Below are 18172 nucleotides of genomic sequence, written 5' to 3'. Positions count from 1 at the left end.
TCAACCCTAGGAGGACAGTCCTCAGTAGCAGCAACCTCTACATCATCTTCCTCATTCTTACCATCATCAGACATCTTGCTCTCTTCATCATCATTCACACAATCTTCATCACCAAAATTAACATCGTTATCATCAACATCTTCAATACCATCAACAGCACCCTCTTCATCAGTTGCACTATTGTCATCATCTTCTTCAACACTATCATCTGCACCATATTCATCATCTTTACCATCTTCATCACCATCATTAACATTATCATCATCATCATTAACAACATCTTCAATGCTATCATCTCCAGCCTCTTCACCATTCCCACTAACATCATCACCAACCCCACCATCACAGCCCCCACCATCAGCAACCTCCACATCATCTTCCTCATCCTTAACATCATCATTAAACTCACAGCATTCACAGCCATTCACACCACAAACATCATCATCATCATCATCTTCAACAACAACATCTTCAAAACTATATTCTACGCCATTCTCATCATCTTCACCATTGCCATCAGTCCCACTGTTGTCTTCATCATCATCATCATCATCATCATCATCATATTCAACACTATCATCTGCACCATATTCATCATCCATACCACCATCTTCATTAGTCCTACTATCTTCATCATCAACACAACAAGCACCGCCCTTACTATCAGCAACATCTACATCATCTTCCTTATTATTACCATCAACATCAAACTCACAGCCTACATCACCATCCCCACTATCTTCAGCACCAACATTATCAACAACATCTAAAACAATACCACCTACACTATTCTCAGCATCATCTTCATCAGTCTCCTTAACATCACAATCATCATCAACCCTAGGAGGACAGTCCTCAGTAGCAGCAACCTCTACATCATCTTCCTCATTCTTACCATCATCAGCAATCTTGCTGTCTTCATCATCATTCACACCATCTTCATCACCACCATTAACATCGTTATCAACATCTTCTATACCATCAACAGCAACATCTTCATCATCTTCACCATTGTCAGGAGAACCATCTTCATCAGTCGCACTTTTGTCATCATCATCTTCTTCAACACTATCATCTGCACCATATTCATCATCTTTACCATCTTCATCACCATCATTAACATCATCATCATCATCATTAACAACATCTTCAATGCTATCATCTCCAGCCTCTTCACCATTCCCACTAACATCATCAACAACCCCACCAGCACAGCCCCCACCGTCAGCAACCTCCCCATCATCTTCCTCATCCTTAACATCATCATTAAACTCACAGCATTCACAGCCATCCACACCACAAACATCATTATCATCATCATCATCATCAACAACAACGTCTTCAATAATATCGTCCACGCCATTCTCATCAACTTCAGCACCATCTTCATTGGTCCCACTATTGTCTTCATCATCATCATCATCATCATCATTTTCAACACTATCATCTGCACCATCTTCATCATCCATAGCACCATCTTCATTAGTACTACTATCTTCATCATCATCATCAACAACACATCAAGCACAGCCCTTACAATCAGCAACCTCTACATCATCTTCCTCATTCTTACCATCATCAGCAATCTTGCTGCCTTCATCATCATTCACACCATCTTCATCACCACCATTAACATCGTTATCATCAACATCTTCAATACCATCAACAGCACCCTCTTCATCAGTCGCACTAATGTCATCATCTTCAACACTATCATCTGCACCATATTCATCATCTTTACCATCTTCATCACCATCATTAACATCATCATCATCTTCATTAACAACATCTTCAATGCTATCATCTCCAGCCTCTTCACTATTCCCACTAACATCATCACCAACCCCACCATCACAGCCCCCACCATCAGCAACCTCCACATCATCTTCCTCATCCTTAACATCATCATTAAACTCACAGCATTCACAGCCATCCACACCACAAACATCATCATCATCATCATCATCTTCAACAACATCTTCAAAACTATCTTCTACGCCATTCTCATCATCTTCACCATCGCCATCAGTCCCACTGTTGTCTTCATTATCATCATCATCATCATATTCAACACTATCATCTGCACCATATTCATCATCCATAACACCATCTTCATTTTTCCCACTATCTTCATCATCATCATCATCAACACATCAAGCACAGCCCTTACTTTCAGCAACCTCTACATCATCTTCCTCATCCTTACCATCAAAATCAAACTCACAGCCTACATCACCATCCCCACTATCTTCAGCACCAACATTATCAACAACATCTAAAACAATACCACCTACACTATTCTTAGCATCATCTTCATCAGTCTCCTTAACATCACAATCATCATCAACCCTAGGAGGACAGTCCTCAGTAGCAGCAACCTCTACATCATCTTCCTCATTCTCACCATTATCAGCAATCTTGCTGCCTTCATCATCATTCACTCCATCTTCATCACCACCATTAACATCGTTATCAACATCTTCTATACCATCAACAGCACCATCTTCATCATCTTCACCATTGTCAGCAGCACCATCTTCATCAGTCTCACTTTTGTCATCTTCAACACTATCATCTGCACCATATTTATCATCTTTACCATCTTCATCACCATCATCATCATCATTAACAACATCTTCAATGCCATCATTTCCAGCCTCTTCACCATTCCCAGTAACATCATCATCAACCCCACCAGCACAGCCCCCACCATCAGCAACCTCCACATCATCTTCCTCATCCTTAACATCATCATCAAACTCACAGCATTCACAGCCATCCACACCACAAACATCATTATCGTCATCATCAACAACGTCTTCAATGATATCGTCCATGCCATTCTCATCATCTTCACCATCTTCAGCAACATCTTCATCAGTCCCACTATTGTCTTCATTATCATCATCATCATCATTTTCAACACTATCATCTGCACCATCTTCATCATCCATAGCACCATCTTCATTAGTCACACTATCTTCATCATCAACACAACAAGCACCGCCCTTACTATCAGCAACCTCTACATCATCTTCCTCATTCTTACCATCATCAGCAATCTTGCTGTCTTCATCATCATTCACACCATCTTCATCACCAACATTAACATCGTTATCATCAACATCTTCAATACCATCAACAGCACCCTCTTCATCAGTCTTACTATTGTCATCATCATCTTCTTCAACACTATCATCTGCACCATATTCATCATCTTTACCATCTTCATCACCATCATCATTAACAACATCTTCAATGCTATCATCTCCAGCATCTTCACTATTACCACTAACATCATCATCCACCCCACCAGCACAGCCCCCGCCATCAGCAACCTCCACGTCATCTTCCTCATCCTTAACATCATCATCAAACTCACAGCATTCACCATTGTCTTCATCAATAACTTTACATTCATCATCCCCAGCAGCAACACCATCATCCCCTTTTTCTCCACAATCCTCAATGACTTCTCAAACCACACCACCATCATCCTCACTTTCAGCAACACCAACGATACCACCATCCCCACGGCTGTCTTCGTTAATAACCTCACCACCATCACCATCCCCTTTTTCTCCAGCATTCCTATTGACTTCACAATCCACATCACCAACCTCATTACCATCTTCATCACCACATTCACCATCCCCACAATTTTCTTCATCACTAACCTCACAACCAGCAACACCATCACCGTCAGCTTCATCCTCAGCAAACTCTCAATCATTCTCATCATCCTCACCCCTGTTATCATCATCACCGACCTCCCCCTCATTTAGATCATCCTCACCATCAACATCATTCGTGGATAAGAAGAGAGTGACCACAGGCATGCACGTGTTTGTGCGTTCCAGGGCTAATAAGGAAGCAACGCTAAAGGCTGTGCAAGGTGTAAGTCAGACTCATTCCTAAAATCACTGCCTGCATAAATTTGCTTTATTGCCAACTAATAACTGCTCCTCGATGAGAATTTTACAGTACCAAAATTCAAGGGTTTATAAAACTAAAAAAGGCACTGAACTAGCATTTAAAAAAATACATTGGCAACACTGAAAAAACACTGGCAACAGATTAGAGAGTTGTGAGTAATATTCTTCTCCTCTGTGTTTAGTTTGTTCTTCACATGGAGGCCGTCATGAGTAGACAGCAGGCCGAAGACTGCAGGCTACGACTTTTGAAAGACACTGCTATAAAAATATCAATGTATATAACTAGGGGTGTGCGATGTGACGATTTTTAATCGTGGACGATTAAAATGTCTCCACGATCTGCTTTTGAAGAAATATGGTAGTATCGTGTAACAGTGCATTCTATCAGTTCAGTTCTGGCGCCTCTGTCTCAAAGATACAACGCATCGTAGCCTACACATCACATAATGAATAGGTACGAGACACTGCAATTCACAAAAGCTCATTATTTGCATAAGCCTTGCCGGTTAAACATTTAATTCACGCGCTGATGCGCTGTTCTAACGTGCCTGTCAAACAGCACCTGAATACTGGAGTCTAGACTAAGTTATCTTTCGAGTCTTATTATGCTAATACTGTTAAATACACACAATGTTTACATAAACAGGCTATGTCTAAAGTGAAAGCAAACATTTGAGAGAATATCTGGTGTAATATGCGTCTATATTAAACGCGTCCCTTGCTGGTCTAAAAGCGACAGGAGTAAATACTACTGCGGCTGCCGCTTGTCCTTAAAGGGATAGTTCACACACAAAAAAAAATAAAAAAAAAAATCTGTCATTATTTACTCACCCTAATATTGTTCCAAACCTGTATTAATTTCTTTCTTGTGCTGAACACCACTTTTTTTGTAATGTTTTTTTTTTTTTTTTTTTTTTTATGTGGGTAACCAAACAGTTGCTGGTCCCCATCAACTTCCAGGAGAGAAAAAAAAAACTATAGGGGGACCAGCAACTGTTCGGTTACCCACATTATTCAAAATAACTTTTATTTTCAACAGAAGAAAGAAACTTATTCGGGTTTAAAACATTTTGGAGTAACTATTTTCATTTTAGAGGGAACTATCCTTTTAGTGTTAATAAAACAAAACAAACAAAAAAACACCAGGAGAAAATCACTTACTGTAGTGATGAAGTCATAACATTGGTTCACTTTACAATCAAACAATAAAAATTATGGATAAAAAGCCAATCCGTTACCATCACTGTTACATCCTCAAGAAATATAATATATTAAGCTTTGAAAGCTTCAGTAATTTATGTTTTTTTAAATTAATTTTCAAGTGCATTAATAATTTAGCACCCGAGCCGCTTAGTAAATTTGTTCAAGTACAGAACAGCAAAAGAGCTACCAGAAGCAGCACAAATCATAACTGTACAATACCATACTGTAGGACAAGCTTTGCACAGACAGCCTTTTCTGTTAAGAGCGCTAGACTCCGGAATTCATTACCATCGGACATTAAGGTCATATCTGACTTGAAAAAGTTCACTTCAAGGATTAAATTGTGGCTAAAGGCAAACCAAAACTGTAACCATTTTTAACAATTGTTACTTTTCTGGTTGTGTGTATGTGTGTTTGAAGAAATGGGATTGTTTTATATTTGTATGTATTTTTTTTTTATAATGTATTTAGAAATGCCCAACCAGGGACAGGAGTTGTAAATTAGCATTAGCTATAAACTCTATATGCTGCGCATCAGTTACAGGCTCTGTATTGTGACTATGTTTGACTGTATGGTCCCTGTTAAATAAATAAATAATAAATAAATAAATAAGTCTATGTAGTGCTTTAATTTTATATTTGTTCATTTAATTACTTTCTTCAATGCTACTGCTAAATACACCTACTGCATCTGAAAAAATAAAGCACTATTTATTTAATTTGAATATTAATTTGTGTAATGTTTATCTTGTCTTATTTTATTAATTTTTTTTTTTGATAACAAAGAAAACAATGAAAAAGATTTTTATATTCACCACTGGCCTAAATGTATGCCTTTCTTTTTTCTTTTGTTACCTAAGGCTTTGTTTTTAACATAGGGACATTCGTTTGGCTATAATGAACAGCCACTTGCTTGCAAAATAGTAAAACCAACTTTAAACAGGCTAGAATCGTGATAAAAAATCCTGATCGTGATTTTCTAAAAAAAAATCGTGATATGATATTTTTGCCATATCGCCCACCCCTAATAACACATCACATGACCGAGACGTCCACATCATATAATATCTGCCATATTTTAGAACATCAGTAGCTTTGTGGATGTTCTCTGTTTTATACTACATAAACTCTCATTTCCTGAACTACAGCAAAGACTTTTCTCATGTTCCTGCAAGTTCAAGTGGTTTGTCAGTAGGTGGCACTAGAGCATAAAACACCAGTAAGGAGAACATCCCTGGAACAGATTGAAGCCTGTTGCAGGCTTACTTTTACTGTATTTTTGATCGTTTAAAATATTGCCATCAAATAGAGTTTGATGTTAGAATACATACTATCATGACCAAAAACACATAGCCATAAAATACTTGCCAATTATTCTATTTTTAATTAGAATTATTATATTAACTAAAATAATTTATAATTGTGTTCTCCTGTCTTCCATCTTAAATGTATTATTTCACTAAGCTCATTGCAGTGCATTCTAGAATTGCATTTTCAGCAAATGATTTGCATGATAATATATCGTTTCAAAAGGTAGGCAGCATCATGTAATTTTTTAGATATTTATATTTAAATAGGGGTGGTGATGGCGCAGTGGATAAGACATGTGCCTTTGGTATGAAAGACCCAGGTTCGAATCCACCGTGAGACACCAATGTGTCCCTGAGCAAGACACTTAACCTCTTAACCTCGTGCAACTTCTGACATATATAGCAATTGTAAGTCACTTTGGATAAAAGCGTCAGATAAATGTAAATCTATACTCATCTTTATTCAGCATTACATAATTGTAAAATTATTTAACAAATTGGTGTTGTCCTTTTTAAGTACAAAGTCCAGAATTCTACTGAGTCGTTTACCAATATTTGTAAATGCGGTGGGTCCCATATGTTGTATATTTAATAAATGGGCCTACCTTTGTTTTAATGTAGTTTAATAAAACTTTGTAAATGTCTTCTGAGTTTTAATGTTTTATCTACTTTGTTCATAGAAAATATTTGTAATTATTGCACATTACACAAAACATTTTTAAGGGTGCATTCTTTGGAGTAGAACTTATTCTTCTGATGCCAGCAGAACATGCGTGTCAGGCTGCAGGTAAGAGGAAACGAGAGTGTGAGTGTGCATGTGCATGTGTGGGGAAAGATTACAAAATGGTCTGGGTGTACAGTATATATATATATATATATATATATATATATATATAACATCCCTTCAGAGCTTTTTTGTAATCTTCCACACAAACCACACTCTTTTTTCTTTAGTTTCCTCTACCCTGCAGCCTGGCACGCATGTTCTGCTATGACACTTGGCATCAGATATCAGATAATGATTACGTGGAATGCTCCAAAGAATGCAGCCATAAAAAATGTTTTGTGTAATGTGAATAATTCCAAATACCCTTGTTATGTTCCATGTTTTCTCAACTCACGCAATAGCTTTGTGTGAGGATCATAAAATTCAGGTATCGTCCTTAAGGTAAAAATTACAGCAGTGTTCAGTTGGAGGGAACTGCACTCTTCACTCTTCTCCTATTTGGAAGACTAGTATTCTACTTCAAGAAGCATTGGGAAAACCCCTGTAAATGTTAAATTCCTCATTTTCCACAGAACTTGAGTGACGTACATGTGTACAAGGAAATTATGCTTCTGGGTGTGTATTTCACTAATGCTTGACTCAAACACCTAAACACCATACACACTCAGCTGGAAGATGAAGGTCTCGTGTGCTCAAGCCTGGTTTTTCTTATTGTTCCTGGTCGAAAATGACAGAAACCAGGTTTCAGGTAAGACAGATGGTGTGCTTCAGATAAAGTTCTATGAGAAACACAGCAAACAAGAAAAACTAGCAGGAACTTAAAACAAGTGGTCCATCATTTTGAGTTATTCTTGTGACTACTACTTGTGACATATTTATTGTGGTTGTTTGTATGAGAAGTTTGTTTAGAAGGATAAAAATAAAATAAAAATATCCTATTTAGAAAATGTCATATTATATATTTTTTAAATAGGACAAAACTATTAAAACTGGACATAATTTTTTGTGAAAGAGAGCAACGGACTTGAAAATGTACAGTAGGTCTTGTATTTGTATGCACAATAATAAAATATGAAAAAGCATTAATAGTATGTAAAATATATTAACATTAATTAAGTCATATTCCATCAATCACATGGTTTAGGTATACAGGTTTAAATTATTTCCATTTTTTATGCAATTGGTGCCATGGTCATAAAATCCTTTTGGATTCTAAACAACAAGCGAATTTATTTACAGTACAAAAATTACGCATCTTAATAGTTTTTAAATTAGTTTGATTAGTCGGATTTTATTAAGAAATGTAGATAATGTTGATGTGTACTGCATTTTTAACTTAAAGGGGTGGTACAATGCCTTTTTTCGCAAGATGTAAAAAAAAAAATCTTTGATGTTGAGTGTGTATGTGAAGTTTTATCTCAAAATACCCCAGATATTTTTATATAGCATGTTAATTTTTGTACTTTTTGAGGGTGAGTAAAAATGCACCATTTTTGTGTGTCCCTTTAAATGCAAATGAGTCGCTGCTCCCAGCACAGAGGGCGGAGCTACAAGAGCTCTTGTGTTCCCACTTCGCAGCTTCAATACAATATACTGTATGTGGGATTAAAATCAAACTTCGCTTTATCAATGCATACATAACACACGTGCAGGCGCCTCATATCAAAAACGTTTAGCCTTTTATGATCAAACCAGGGTCAGACAATGATTGGCAGATTAAAGAAGAAATGACAACATGTAGACAACATTTCTGAATGGTTAGTTGATCAATTAATGTAGCTTATAGTTGTCATCTAGTCATTGCTTAGCGACATATTCAGTCATGATAACCTATTAATCTCGGGGGCGGGTTTTATGTAAATTTTAGGGTTAGTGACATCTCTAATCCGGGAGGAATGTGGTGCAGTCCCACCAGCCATTTGCTGTAAAAGCAATTTCTTTAAAAGAAACTTTCCCTTTAATTTGAACTTTGAGCTTTTATGCTCAAACAGCAACATTACACACTAACAAAAGTTAGAAAAGTCACACATATCAACAGGTCAACTTATCATAGTTTCCAGGTAATCAAAAAAAAAAAAAAAGAGTTAAAGAGCTAAGGGTGCACTACATAATTTTTAATACAATGTAAAAATCATTTAGCTGAGAAAATACTGAATCTGAAAACTCTTCATAAAATGCAAATTTATAAATTATTTCTCAACACAATTAAACTCTCAGCGGCATATGACCTAAAACCTTTTGCCTCACCAGCCAATGGCCGGTGACTTGAATTTTTTTTGGCAAGGAATTGGCAGTTACTTTGTATATAAAAACTACACACGCGGGCACGTATGTATTAAAGGATTAGTTCACTTTTAAAAAAACTTTTGCTGATAATTTACTCACCCCCAGGTCATCCAAGATGTCCATGTCTTTCTTTCCTCAGTCGAAAAGAAATTAAGTTTTTTGATGAAAACATTCCAGGATTTTTCTCCATATAATGGACTTACATGGGAACCAGACGGTCCGAGGTCCAAACGACAGTTAATAACAGTTTCAGTTGCAGCTTCAAATGTCTTTAAACGACACCAGACGATGAATAAGGGTCTTATCATGCGAAACGATCGGTTATTTCAAAACTTATTCCAAAATGTAACTTTTCTAAGGACAAATGCTAGCCTTGCACTATTCTGTGAGGCGTGTTTGCAACGTCACGTAATACGTAATTATGTTCAAAAGGTCACGGCGACGTAGCCGGAAGTACAGAATAAAAATCGCCCGACATCGTTGTTTTACCTTTTAATTCCTTTTTTTTTTGTAAACGCCGTTTGAGTTAGTTTGCACGTTCAACCTATGCGTTCAACTTGTAAACACTGACTCTGTACTTCCGGCTACGTCGCCCGTGACCTTTTGAACGTAATTACGTATTGCATGACGTTACAAACGCGCCTCACAGAATAGTGCAAGGCTCGCATTTGTCCTTAGAAAAGTTACATTTTTGGAATAAGTTTTGAAATAACCGATCGTTTCGCATGATAAGACCCTTATTCATCGTCTGGTGTCGTTTAAAGACATTTGAAGCTGCATCTGAAACTGTTATTAACTGTCTTTTGGACCTTGGACCGTCTGGTTCCCATTGAACTCCATTATATGGAGAAAAATCCTGGAATGTTTTCATCAAAAACCTTAATTTCTTTTCGACTGAGGAAAGAAATACATGGACATCTTTGATGACATGGCGGTGAGTAAATTATCAGCAAATTTTTTTCAAAAGTAAACTAATCCTTTACGTGCCTGTAGACTAACCACGTAATACACATGTGCATGCCATCACCGTTTTCATAGATTCGCATGTTTGAAGTTTACGCTGAGATGATAACGGTCTCGTTTTTTTTGTTTTCAAAACTTGTTTGTAAAAAACATGCACTTTGAAATGTTTGCATTCTCAGGCCACCAAAACAGTCAGATTACATTAAAAGTTTTCTATTTCCAGTTAAAACGGTGTTGTGTAAGCGGCCCCTAACTTAATAACGGGAATCAATCAAACACTTACTTAAGCTGGACAATCATGACTATCTTCTAGACCTGCTGTACAGCCCAAACCATCTTAGCATCAGATGTGTAATTTTAGAAAAGGAAAATCCCTGATTAGCCCAGGATACACATCTTTGTTATATGAGCTTTCTATGTTCATGTCTTGTATCTTTCAGCCCTGTGTTCAGCACCCACAGTGCTCTGCTGTGCTGGCAAGAATGACAGTTGCAGACAGGGTTGTTTCTGTGATGAATACTGCGTCACAGTCGGAGACTGCTGTGCTGACTACAGGCAAACATGCCAGCTACGTGAGACTACTCTCAACATAAAATATACATCCACTAGAATCAGATCAACAGTGACTGAAAAAAGACATATCTGTAACATTTCTTTCCAAAAGTGTTTGCAAGTTAGAGAGGGCACTAGTATCTTCACATTAATCAGTAACTACACTCTAAAAAATGCTGGGTTGTTTTAACCCAACTTTGGGTCAAATATGGACTAACCCAGCCGTTGGGTTAAATGTTTACATTACATTTTTAACCCAACATTTCGGGTTTGTCCATATTTGACCCAACATTGGGTTAAAACGACCCAGCATTTTTTAGAGTGTAGTTAATTAGAAGTGATCGAATGTGTCTATGAAGGCAGTCCCAGATTAGTCTACATTCATGGATTTGTTTGATAAATAAATATCTAATTCTGTTTTTAATATTTATTTAACTTTTTTATCATCAACCTTAGCACCTTCATCATCACCTTCACCACTTTTGCCAACCTCTGTATCATCAACCTCACCACCTTCATCTTCTTCCTTCACCTCACTGTCATTTTCACCATCCATACAATCAACCTCACCAACAACCAACCAATCACCAACATCACTGTCCTCATCACCAACCTCACCACCTTCATCTTCTTCATCAACCTCACCAACAACCAACCATTTACCAAGATCATTGTCCTCATCACCAACCTCACCACCTTCAACCTCTGCATTCTCTTCATCAACACCCCAGCAGAAAGGTACATTATACCATCAAAACCATGTTTTACTGTGCATATGATAATAAATATCTTGTATTTCACAGATATTTCTTACATTTTAATACTCAGCTCTAATTTCAGTAGACTAGACTAGAATTAGAATTTGTAGAATAGAAAAGAATAGAATTTAATAGAATTGAATAGAATATACAAAGTGATGCATTATTCCTTGGAATAAAAATATTGTGTAATGTTCCACAATTTCCAGGAAATATCAGAGCGATCACAGTCTTCCACATACGCGTTCGCTCCACAGCCAATGAGGAGGCAATGCGGAAATCTGTGCAGGCTGTAAGTGATTCTTATTTTGAGAGATGATTCATATTAATACAGCACACTCATATTAGATAACTCTGAAAGTGATATATATTGTGTTGTTTTCCTTTCTGGCTTTACTAGTTCATTCTCCACCTCAGTTTGATGAGGAGACAGCGATGTGAAGACTGCAGCACACGAGTGCTAAACATCAGCAAGAAATATCACTGACCATAACATCAAATCAGATTTGCTATATTAGAGCAAAACTTGAGTGATAATGCACTGTTTTTTTTTTAGTAGTTAATCATTAACTGACCTTCAACATCTGGTGGTCTTCAAGTTGTTTGTTTAATCCTCCATGGTGTGTAAATGATGGCACTATAAAATAAAAAATCATGGATTGCTTAATCACAAATAACTCATAAAGTCTGAATTCAATTCAATTTAGAGTTTCTATATATCTTTGCAACACATATCAATCAATTGTATATATATATATATGAATGTGGTCCAATGATGAATCTTAATTCTTCAATGATGAATTCATTTTGAATGAATGAGCAATTTATTAGCATTTTTGTTAATGTTAGTTTATAAAAATGTTAGTTCACAGTGCATTAACTAATGTTAACAGATAATGTTTGAATTAACATTAACTCTTATTGTCATATGCCCTTTTGAATTCAAAGTCGAGTGTTGTTAGGTTTAATAAACATGTGTCTAATAGAGCTTTGTGAATGTTCAGTACAACAAAATTGTTTTCCTGTGCTCTACTCATACTTGGGAGATTAATAATCAGCTTCAGACAAACAGGAAGTAATGTGTTAAATGTTACACGATGACAGACTGACAAACAAAAATCTTAGATAAGCAACACAAATTAATACAAAATGATTCGAGTAGTTTATCCAAAACCTGCATGGATTTGCTAGGTCTTGCAAGAAAATTATTATTATTTATTTATTTATTTATTTATTTATTTATTTATTTATGTATTTATTTATTGCGGGCAATGCTGTATTTAAGTGATTATTAAATAATTGCATCACTGTTTGCATAAATGTGGGTAATTAGTTGCCAGTGCTAGGTAAATGTTTGTAAACAGATGTTTGTGATTCATTAGGCTAGATGACTAACTAAACATGTAGCCTAATAAACAGCCCTATTTTTGATTGACATCTGATCTATCTGATGCAGTGGAGTCTTAAAATATTTATAATCCATTTTTGAATATATAGTTGGAGGCTATATTTTTGACAATAGATTAATTTTTATTTTTTAATTACAATACAGAGTATTGGTATTTGAGGGATAACTTATTTGGGGTGCTGATTAACATTAATACGTTCATAACACATGAGCTCAAATTAGATAAATATTACTTTCAGGGATATCTATATAATCTACTTCCTTTCTGGCTTAGTTCACTCTCCACCTCGAGGGTTTGATGAGGAAACAAAACAGCGTCGTGAATGAACGCAGCACGAGCGCGAAACGTTAAGGAAATAACACTGACGTAGGAATCATGTCATTTTAACTACATTAGAATTGCAATACCTCTTTAATGTTTTAGTAGCTAGTTTATTATTACCTGATCTTCTGCATCAGCTCTTCCTCCACGTGTTTGGTTAATACTCCGCGCGCGCGGTGAGTTAATGAGGGCACTAGATGGCAATAGAGAACAAAACCTGTTTTTTTATGCCAATCAAAAATACAACAATGTACAAACTGCACAAATAATGAAAGCAATACAGCACATATGCATGGTCTGTATGTATACTCATACTATATCAACATAAATAAAAAATAAAGTTAAAAAAACAGAACAGAAAGCTTTAATAAAATAAATCAAAAAGTTTAAACAAGTTTGTGGTCTTAAGTGCTTTAAGATTCTTGCTGAAATGCTTTGGATGTATTGCTGGACCTCTCTTCTAAAAACAATGAATAGCCTAAGGGATTCTGCTGCGTAAATTTACTATGGTGAATGTGAAATTTTGCAAGGAACAATAATAGAGATTAATAATAAAATACTCATTAAATTTAGCTTTTTGAATATTAAAGAAGCTAAACAGTACATCCTTAAAGAGCAAGGAAAAACCCGGAAGCACATTGCGTTTAATACGAAAATTCAACCCAAAATAAACTGTGTGTAAGGACAATCCCAGAAGATAAGGAGAGCAGTTTCCTCAAGTGCACCACAAAAAGAACAACTTGTGTCTATATCTGACTTAAATCTTTTCAAAAAAGCTTTAGCAGGGTAAAATTTGTGTAATAATTTACATGAAATTTCTCTAACCTTGTTAGTTATTATGTATTTCAAAGGCAGAGTCCATACTTTTTTCAAAGAGAATGAAACTTGTAGCCTATCAGAACTAATGTTAACAGATAATCCCTTAAAAATGTATTAGTAAATGTAGAAATGAAAACTTACAGTAATAAGATCAATACATACTGTAGAAGTATTGTTGTTTTTTTAGTTCATGTCAACAAAAGTTATGTTACCTAATGAAACCTTTTGTAAAGTGTTACAATGAATTATTAATAATGTGAACACAATGTAAAGTGGTCATTATTATTTTCAAACTTGAAGTCAAATGAAAATGGTCACTCTCTGTAAAATAATCTGTTTAGTCAAGCAGTTTTTTGCTGACTGAAAACCTCTCTTGTTTTGTTAGCTTCTTCTCTGAAGTTGTGGAGGAATGATCAGGTCACAGAAGTGAGATGGTCAGCTCAGCTCTACCCCCAGGCTTCAACATGTCTTCAAAGAACAGCGGGCGGATAGATTAAATTAAGACAGGTCGGACCTTTCCTCGGGTCAGGATGCTCCTCTCTTGACCCAGGATATCAGCTGCCCTCAGAGAAACAGTTTCTGGGTTCTAGTCACATTTCCAGCCACTGATATACCATCAGACTCAAGTCATTGAGTGTGTTTGCATGTCATTGCTTCCACAGACGTAATTATTGTGTGTTTGTGTGTGTGTTTGTACACATATATTATGTTCACTGGGGATCTGTGATTTGTTAAACACATTTTTTTTTTGTAAATCTGCTTTGAAAAAATATGTCTATAATGTATTACAAAAATAAAACTTGGAATGTCTTCAATTGCATTATTGTTGCAGCTATTGTATAAGTCACTCAAAGTCACTCCTTGCAGTGATTTTACCATAATCTATACAGGGGGGGGGGAGCATCTGAAAAATGCCCAAACCCCTCTAAAACGAGGAAAATATATATATATATATATATATATATATATATATATATATATATATATATATATATATTTATATATTTATTTATAAATTTATTTTCTAAGCAAATAAGACCTGCTGGGACTGTGCAAAAACCTTTGCTGGGAGAGAATAAGAGCAGTATAAAAAAAAACATCATCATTAAATTAAACTTGTCGCAGCAATTCCAGAGTTTTCAGTTTCACTGGTCATTTGATATGGTTGCAAAGAACTTATGAAATGAGATGTTTGTTTTAACCTAAAAACTTAAGGCAGCATCTTAACATTTTGGTTTTAGTGTGGAGATTTGTATAGTGTACTAACACATATTAATATGAAGATGCTGAATGGATTATGATGGATTATGAACCAGGCCAAATAAGCCTTTGCCTTGAGGATTCAAACTGAGAGGCCCACACTGTAACCCAACAGCTGGAAACAAGCCACTGCAGATGTGAAACTGATATACACAGACAAACAGCACTTCATTGAGTTTACCAGCTTCTATTTACAGCTCAGAGCATATGACCTTGGCAACAACCTTTGCACCCGTTGTATAAATTGATTTCCACGCAAAGTCCATATTATATCATTTTATTCTGGAGGCCTCCTATGAGATGTGAGACTATGGTGGCTGAGAGAGCTCAACGTGCTGCAACTGAAGCAAAAACATGCACATAGAAAAAAACAAACATCTTAATCAGTTTCACAACACACGTGTGCTCCAAATACTGAAACGCGCTGCAAAAGTTCACGACATTTAGCTGACGCTTTTATCCAAAGCGACTTACAATTGCTATATATGTCAGAGATCACATCGCCTCTAGAGCAACTAGGGGTTAAGTGTCTTGCTCAGGGACACATTGGTGTCTCACAGTGGATTCAAACCCAGGTTTTTCATACCAAAGGCATGTGTCTTATCCACTGCGCCATCACCGCCCGTTCCATTTCTACAACACAACCAAATACAGAAACGCACCGCAAGCATAGACAGTAAAAGAAATGGACACGGCGGCCCCATTGTTTTCAACAGCTTCAAAACTTTCAAAAAAAATTTTTTTAAAACTGCTTCTATGGGGCTATAACGTAAGATACGAGGTAACAGAGCTATTTATACATTTTCGTGTTGCTTTAGAAAGAAATAATGGACAAATGGAGTCTTTGGATGCCTCAGATGTAAAGTTGTTCTCAGTCAAATTGACACCAAAATGAATGGGAGTCAATGGGATGCTAACAGCAGGTGAAGTTCTGCTACAATGGCGGCTTCCGCAAGGCAACTGATGGATTACACCCTTGGGCCGCAAGTAACAAAAACTACAACGGAAATGTTTCCAGGGGAGCCAAATAAGTGACGAACCCGACTGGGACGTACTAAATGCTCCTGAGTATCCCTATCCCATCCCTATCCCTGAGTATCACATATTGTAGTTAATAACTATAATAATGTGCATGGGGAACAGGACTTCCTGTCAAATAATTAAAGTGCCTACCTTAAATGTGTGTGCCAGTGGCTTCAGCCACAACGTGTGTGTGTGTGTGTGTGTGTGTTGGGGGGGGGGGGGGAGGGGGGGGTTGGGGGGTTGTGTAGGCCCACCAACCCTATCTCACGACGACCACATACATAAATAGGAAAACGTACTAAACTTCTGTCTTGGAGCATTCTCTCTTTTGCTTTTTTTTTTTTTTTTTTTTTTGACAAAACATCAAACCAGAGGGTCTCACAACACCAATCCGCCCTTGCTATATAGGTAGCCTACCCGTTTCCAGGTTCAGTTTGATGCTCAGGTCCCTCCGAAATCTCCAGCTCAGGCCACCATCATATGATGCGCCCCTGATTTGCTTTTGGAAACTCGAGGAAACTCAAAACTGCGTAGGCTATTGCAAGTTGTTGGTGCATTACTGAAGATTACACCTCTCTCTCTCTCTCTCTCTCTCTCTCTCTCTCTCTCTCTCTCTCTCTCTCTCTCTCTCTCTCTCTCTCTCTCTCTCTCTCTGATTTTAAGATATTGTCAAAAGCATTAACTAATCGACTTAAAAAATGTATCGCATCAGTCATTCATAATGATCAAACATTTTGTATACCCAAAAGATCGATTTTTGACAATCTCTTTTTATTGAGAGATATTATTACTGTTGCAAAAATGCATAATTTGGACATTGGTTTTCTATCACTAGACCAGGAGAAGGCGTTTGACAGGGTGGACCATCAATATTTATTTAAGACCCTGGAGGCTTTTGGTTTTGGTCCTTTTTTTGTGTCTCTCATCAAAATGTTGTATAATGGAATTTTCAGCATGTTAAGACTTAATGGTTCCCTAACTAGGCCTTTCTCTGTAACCAGGGGAATAAGGCAAGGTTGCCCTCTTTCAGGTCTTTTGTATTCAATATCAATTGAGCCTCTCTTAGCTTCTCTTAGGAGGCAGCTAAATGGTGTTAATATTCTCAGTTCCCCCAGAGTAGATCCAGTTAAGCTCACGGCTTATGCAGATGACATAACAGTAATCATAAAAGACTCGAAAGATGTTTTAAAATTGATATCTTCTCTAGATAGATTTAAAAAAGCTTCATCTGCATGTATTAACTGGGGGAAATGTGCATCTTTGCTGTTGGGAGATTGGCAGGGTGGGGGACCTCCCCAGCTCCCACCGCAATGCAGATGGGCCCGAGATGGCTTTAAAGTCCTTGGTCTTTACTTTGGGACTAATGGATACACAGAAAAGAATTGGGAAGGTCTTTTTGATCGGGTGATTCTTAGAATTCAGAAGTGGCGTTGGATTCTTCCGCAACTTTCTTATAGAGGGAGATGTCTGGTTATAAACAACTTGGCAGCTTCATTGCTATGGCATAAATGTACTATTTTGGATCCCCCCAAAGAATTAGTTGTTGGTGTTCAAAAAGCATTTGTTAACTTTTTTTGGGATGGTTGCCATTGGCTTCCTCCAGGTG

The 18172-nt window shown here is 36.8% G+C and overlaps 1 protein-coding gene and 1 long non-coding RNA gene across 8 annotated transcripts in view; one reads left to right on the top strand and one right to left on the bottom strand.

Moving 5' to 3' along the window:
* Window positions 1-9904, bottom strand: part of LOC148981407 (uncharacterized) — a 315293-nt gene extending 305389 nt beyond the window's left edge. For all 3 annotated transcript variants that reach the window (XR_016168507.1, XR_016168508.1, XR_016168509.1), the window contains exon 1: window positions 9561-9904. This is a non-coding gene — a long non-coding RNA (uncharacterized LOC148981407). The remainder of the gene's footprint in view (window positions 1-9560) is intronic.
* On the top strand, window positions 7795-15103 carry LOC120471432 (uncharacterized). Of its 5 annotated transcripts, none has more exons than XM_039661245.2 (5): window positions 7795-7923; window positions 10865-10996; window positions 11433-11714; window positions 11944-12026; window positions 12135-12721. In XM_039661245.2, exons 1-5 carry the CDS (start codon window positions 7851-7853, stop codon window positions 12219-12221), a joined length of 657 nt encoding a protein of 218 aa, XP_039517179.2. In that variant the 5' UTR covers window positions 7795-7850; the 3' UTR covers window positions 12222-12721. The 5 variants fall into 5 exon arrangements, with proteins under 5 accessions (XP_039517179.2, XP_088987184.1, XP_088987185.1 ...); XM_089131060.1 differs by lacking the exon at window positions 7795-7923 and adding an exon at window positions 10092-10395; XM_089131058.1 differs by lacking the exons at window positions 11944-12026; window positions 12135-12721 and adding an exon at window positions 14669-15103 and having other exon boundaries at window positions 7796-7923.
* The last annotated feature ends 3069 nt before the right edge of the window (window positions 15104-18172 follow it).

This window comes from Pimephales promelas, chromosome 5 (genome assembly GCF_988280905.1).
Source record: "Pimephales promelas chromosome 5, fPimPro1.hap1.1, whole genome shotgun sequence".
Lineage (NCBI taxonomy): Eukaryota > Metazoa > Chordata > Actinopteri > Cypriniformes > Leuciscidae > Pimephales > Pimephales promelas.
The sequence above is the reverse complement of the archived record's forward strand: the minus strand, read 5'-3'. Positions and strand labels throughout refer to the sequence as shown.

Excerpts from the sequence above, each read along its gene's own strand:
- LOC120471432 (XM_039661245.2), top strand. The coding sequence starts at position 7,851 with ATGAAGGTCTCGTGTGCTCAAGCCTGGTTTTTCTTATTGTTCCTGGTC. Across the intron at positions 10,997-11,432 it reads CAGGCAAACATGCCAGCTAC|CACCTTCATCATCACCTTCA; the intron begins GTGAGACTACTC and ends CATCAACCTTAG. Across the intron at positions 12,027-12,134 it reads TGCGGAAATCTGTGCAGGCT|TTCATTCTCCACCTCAGTTT; the intron begins GTAAGTGATTCT and ends TGGCTTTACTAG.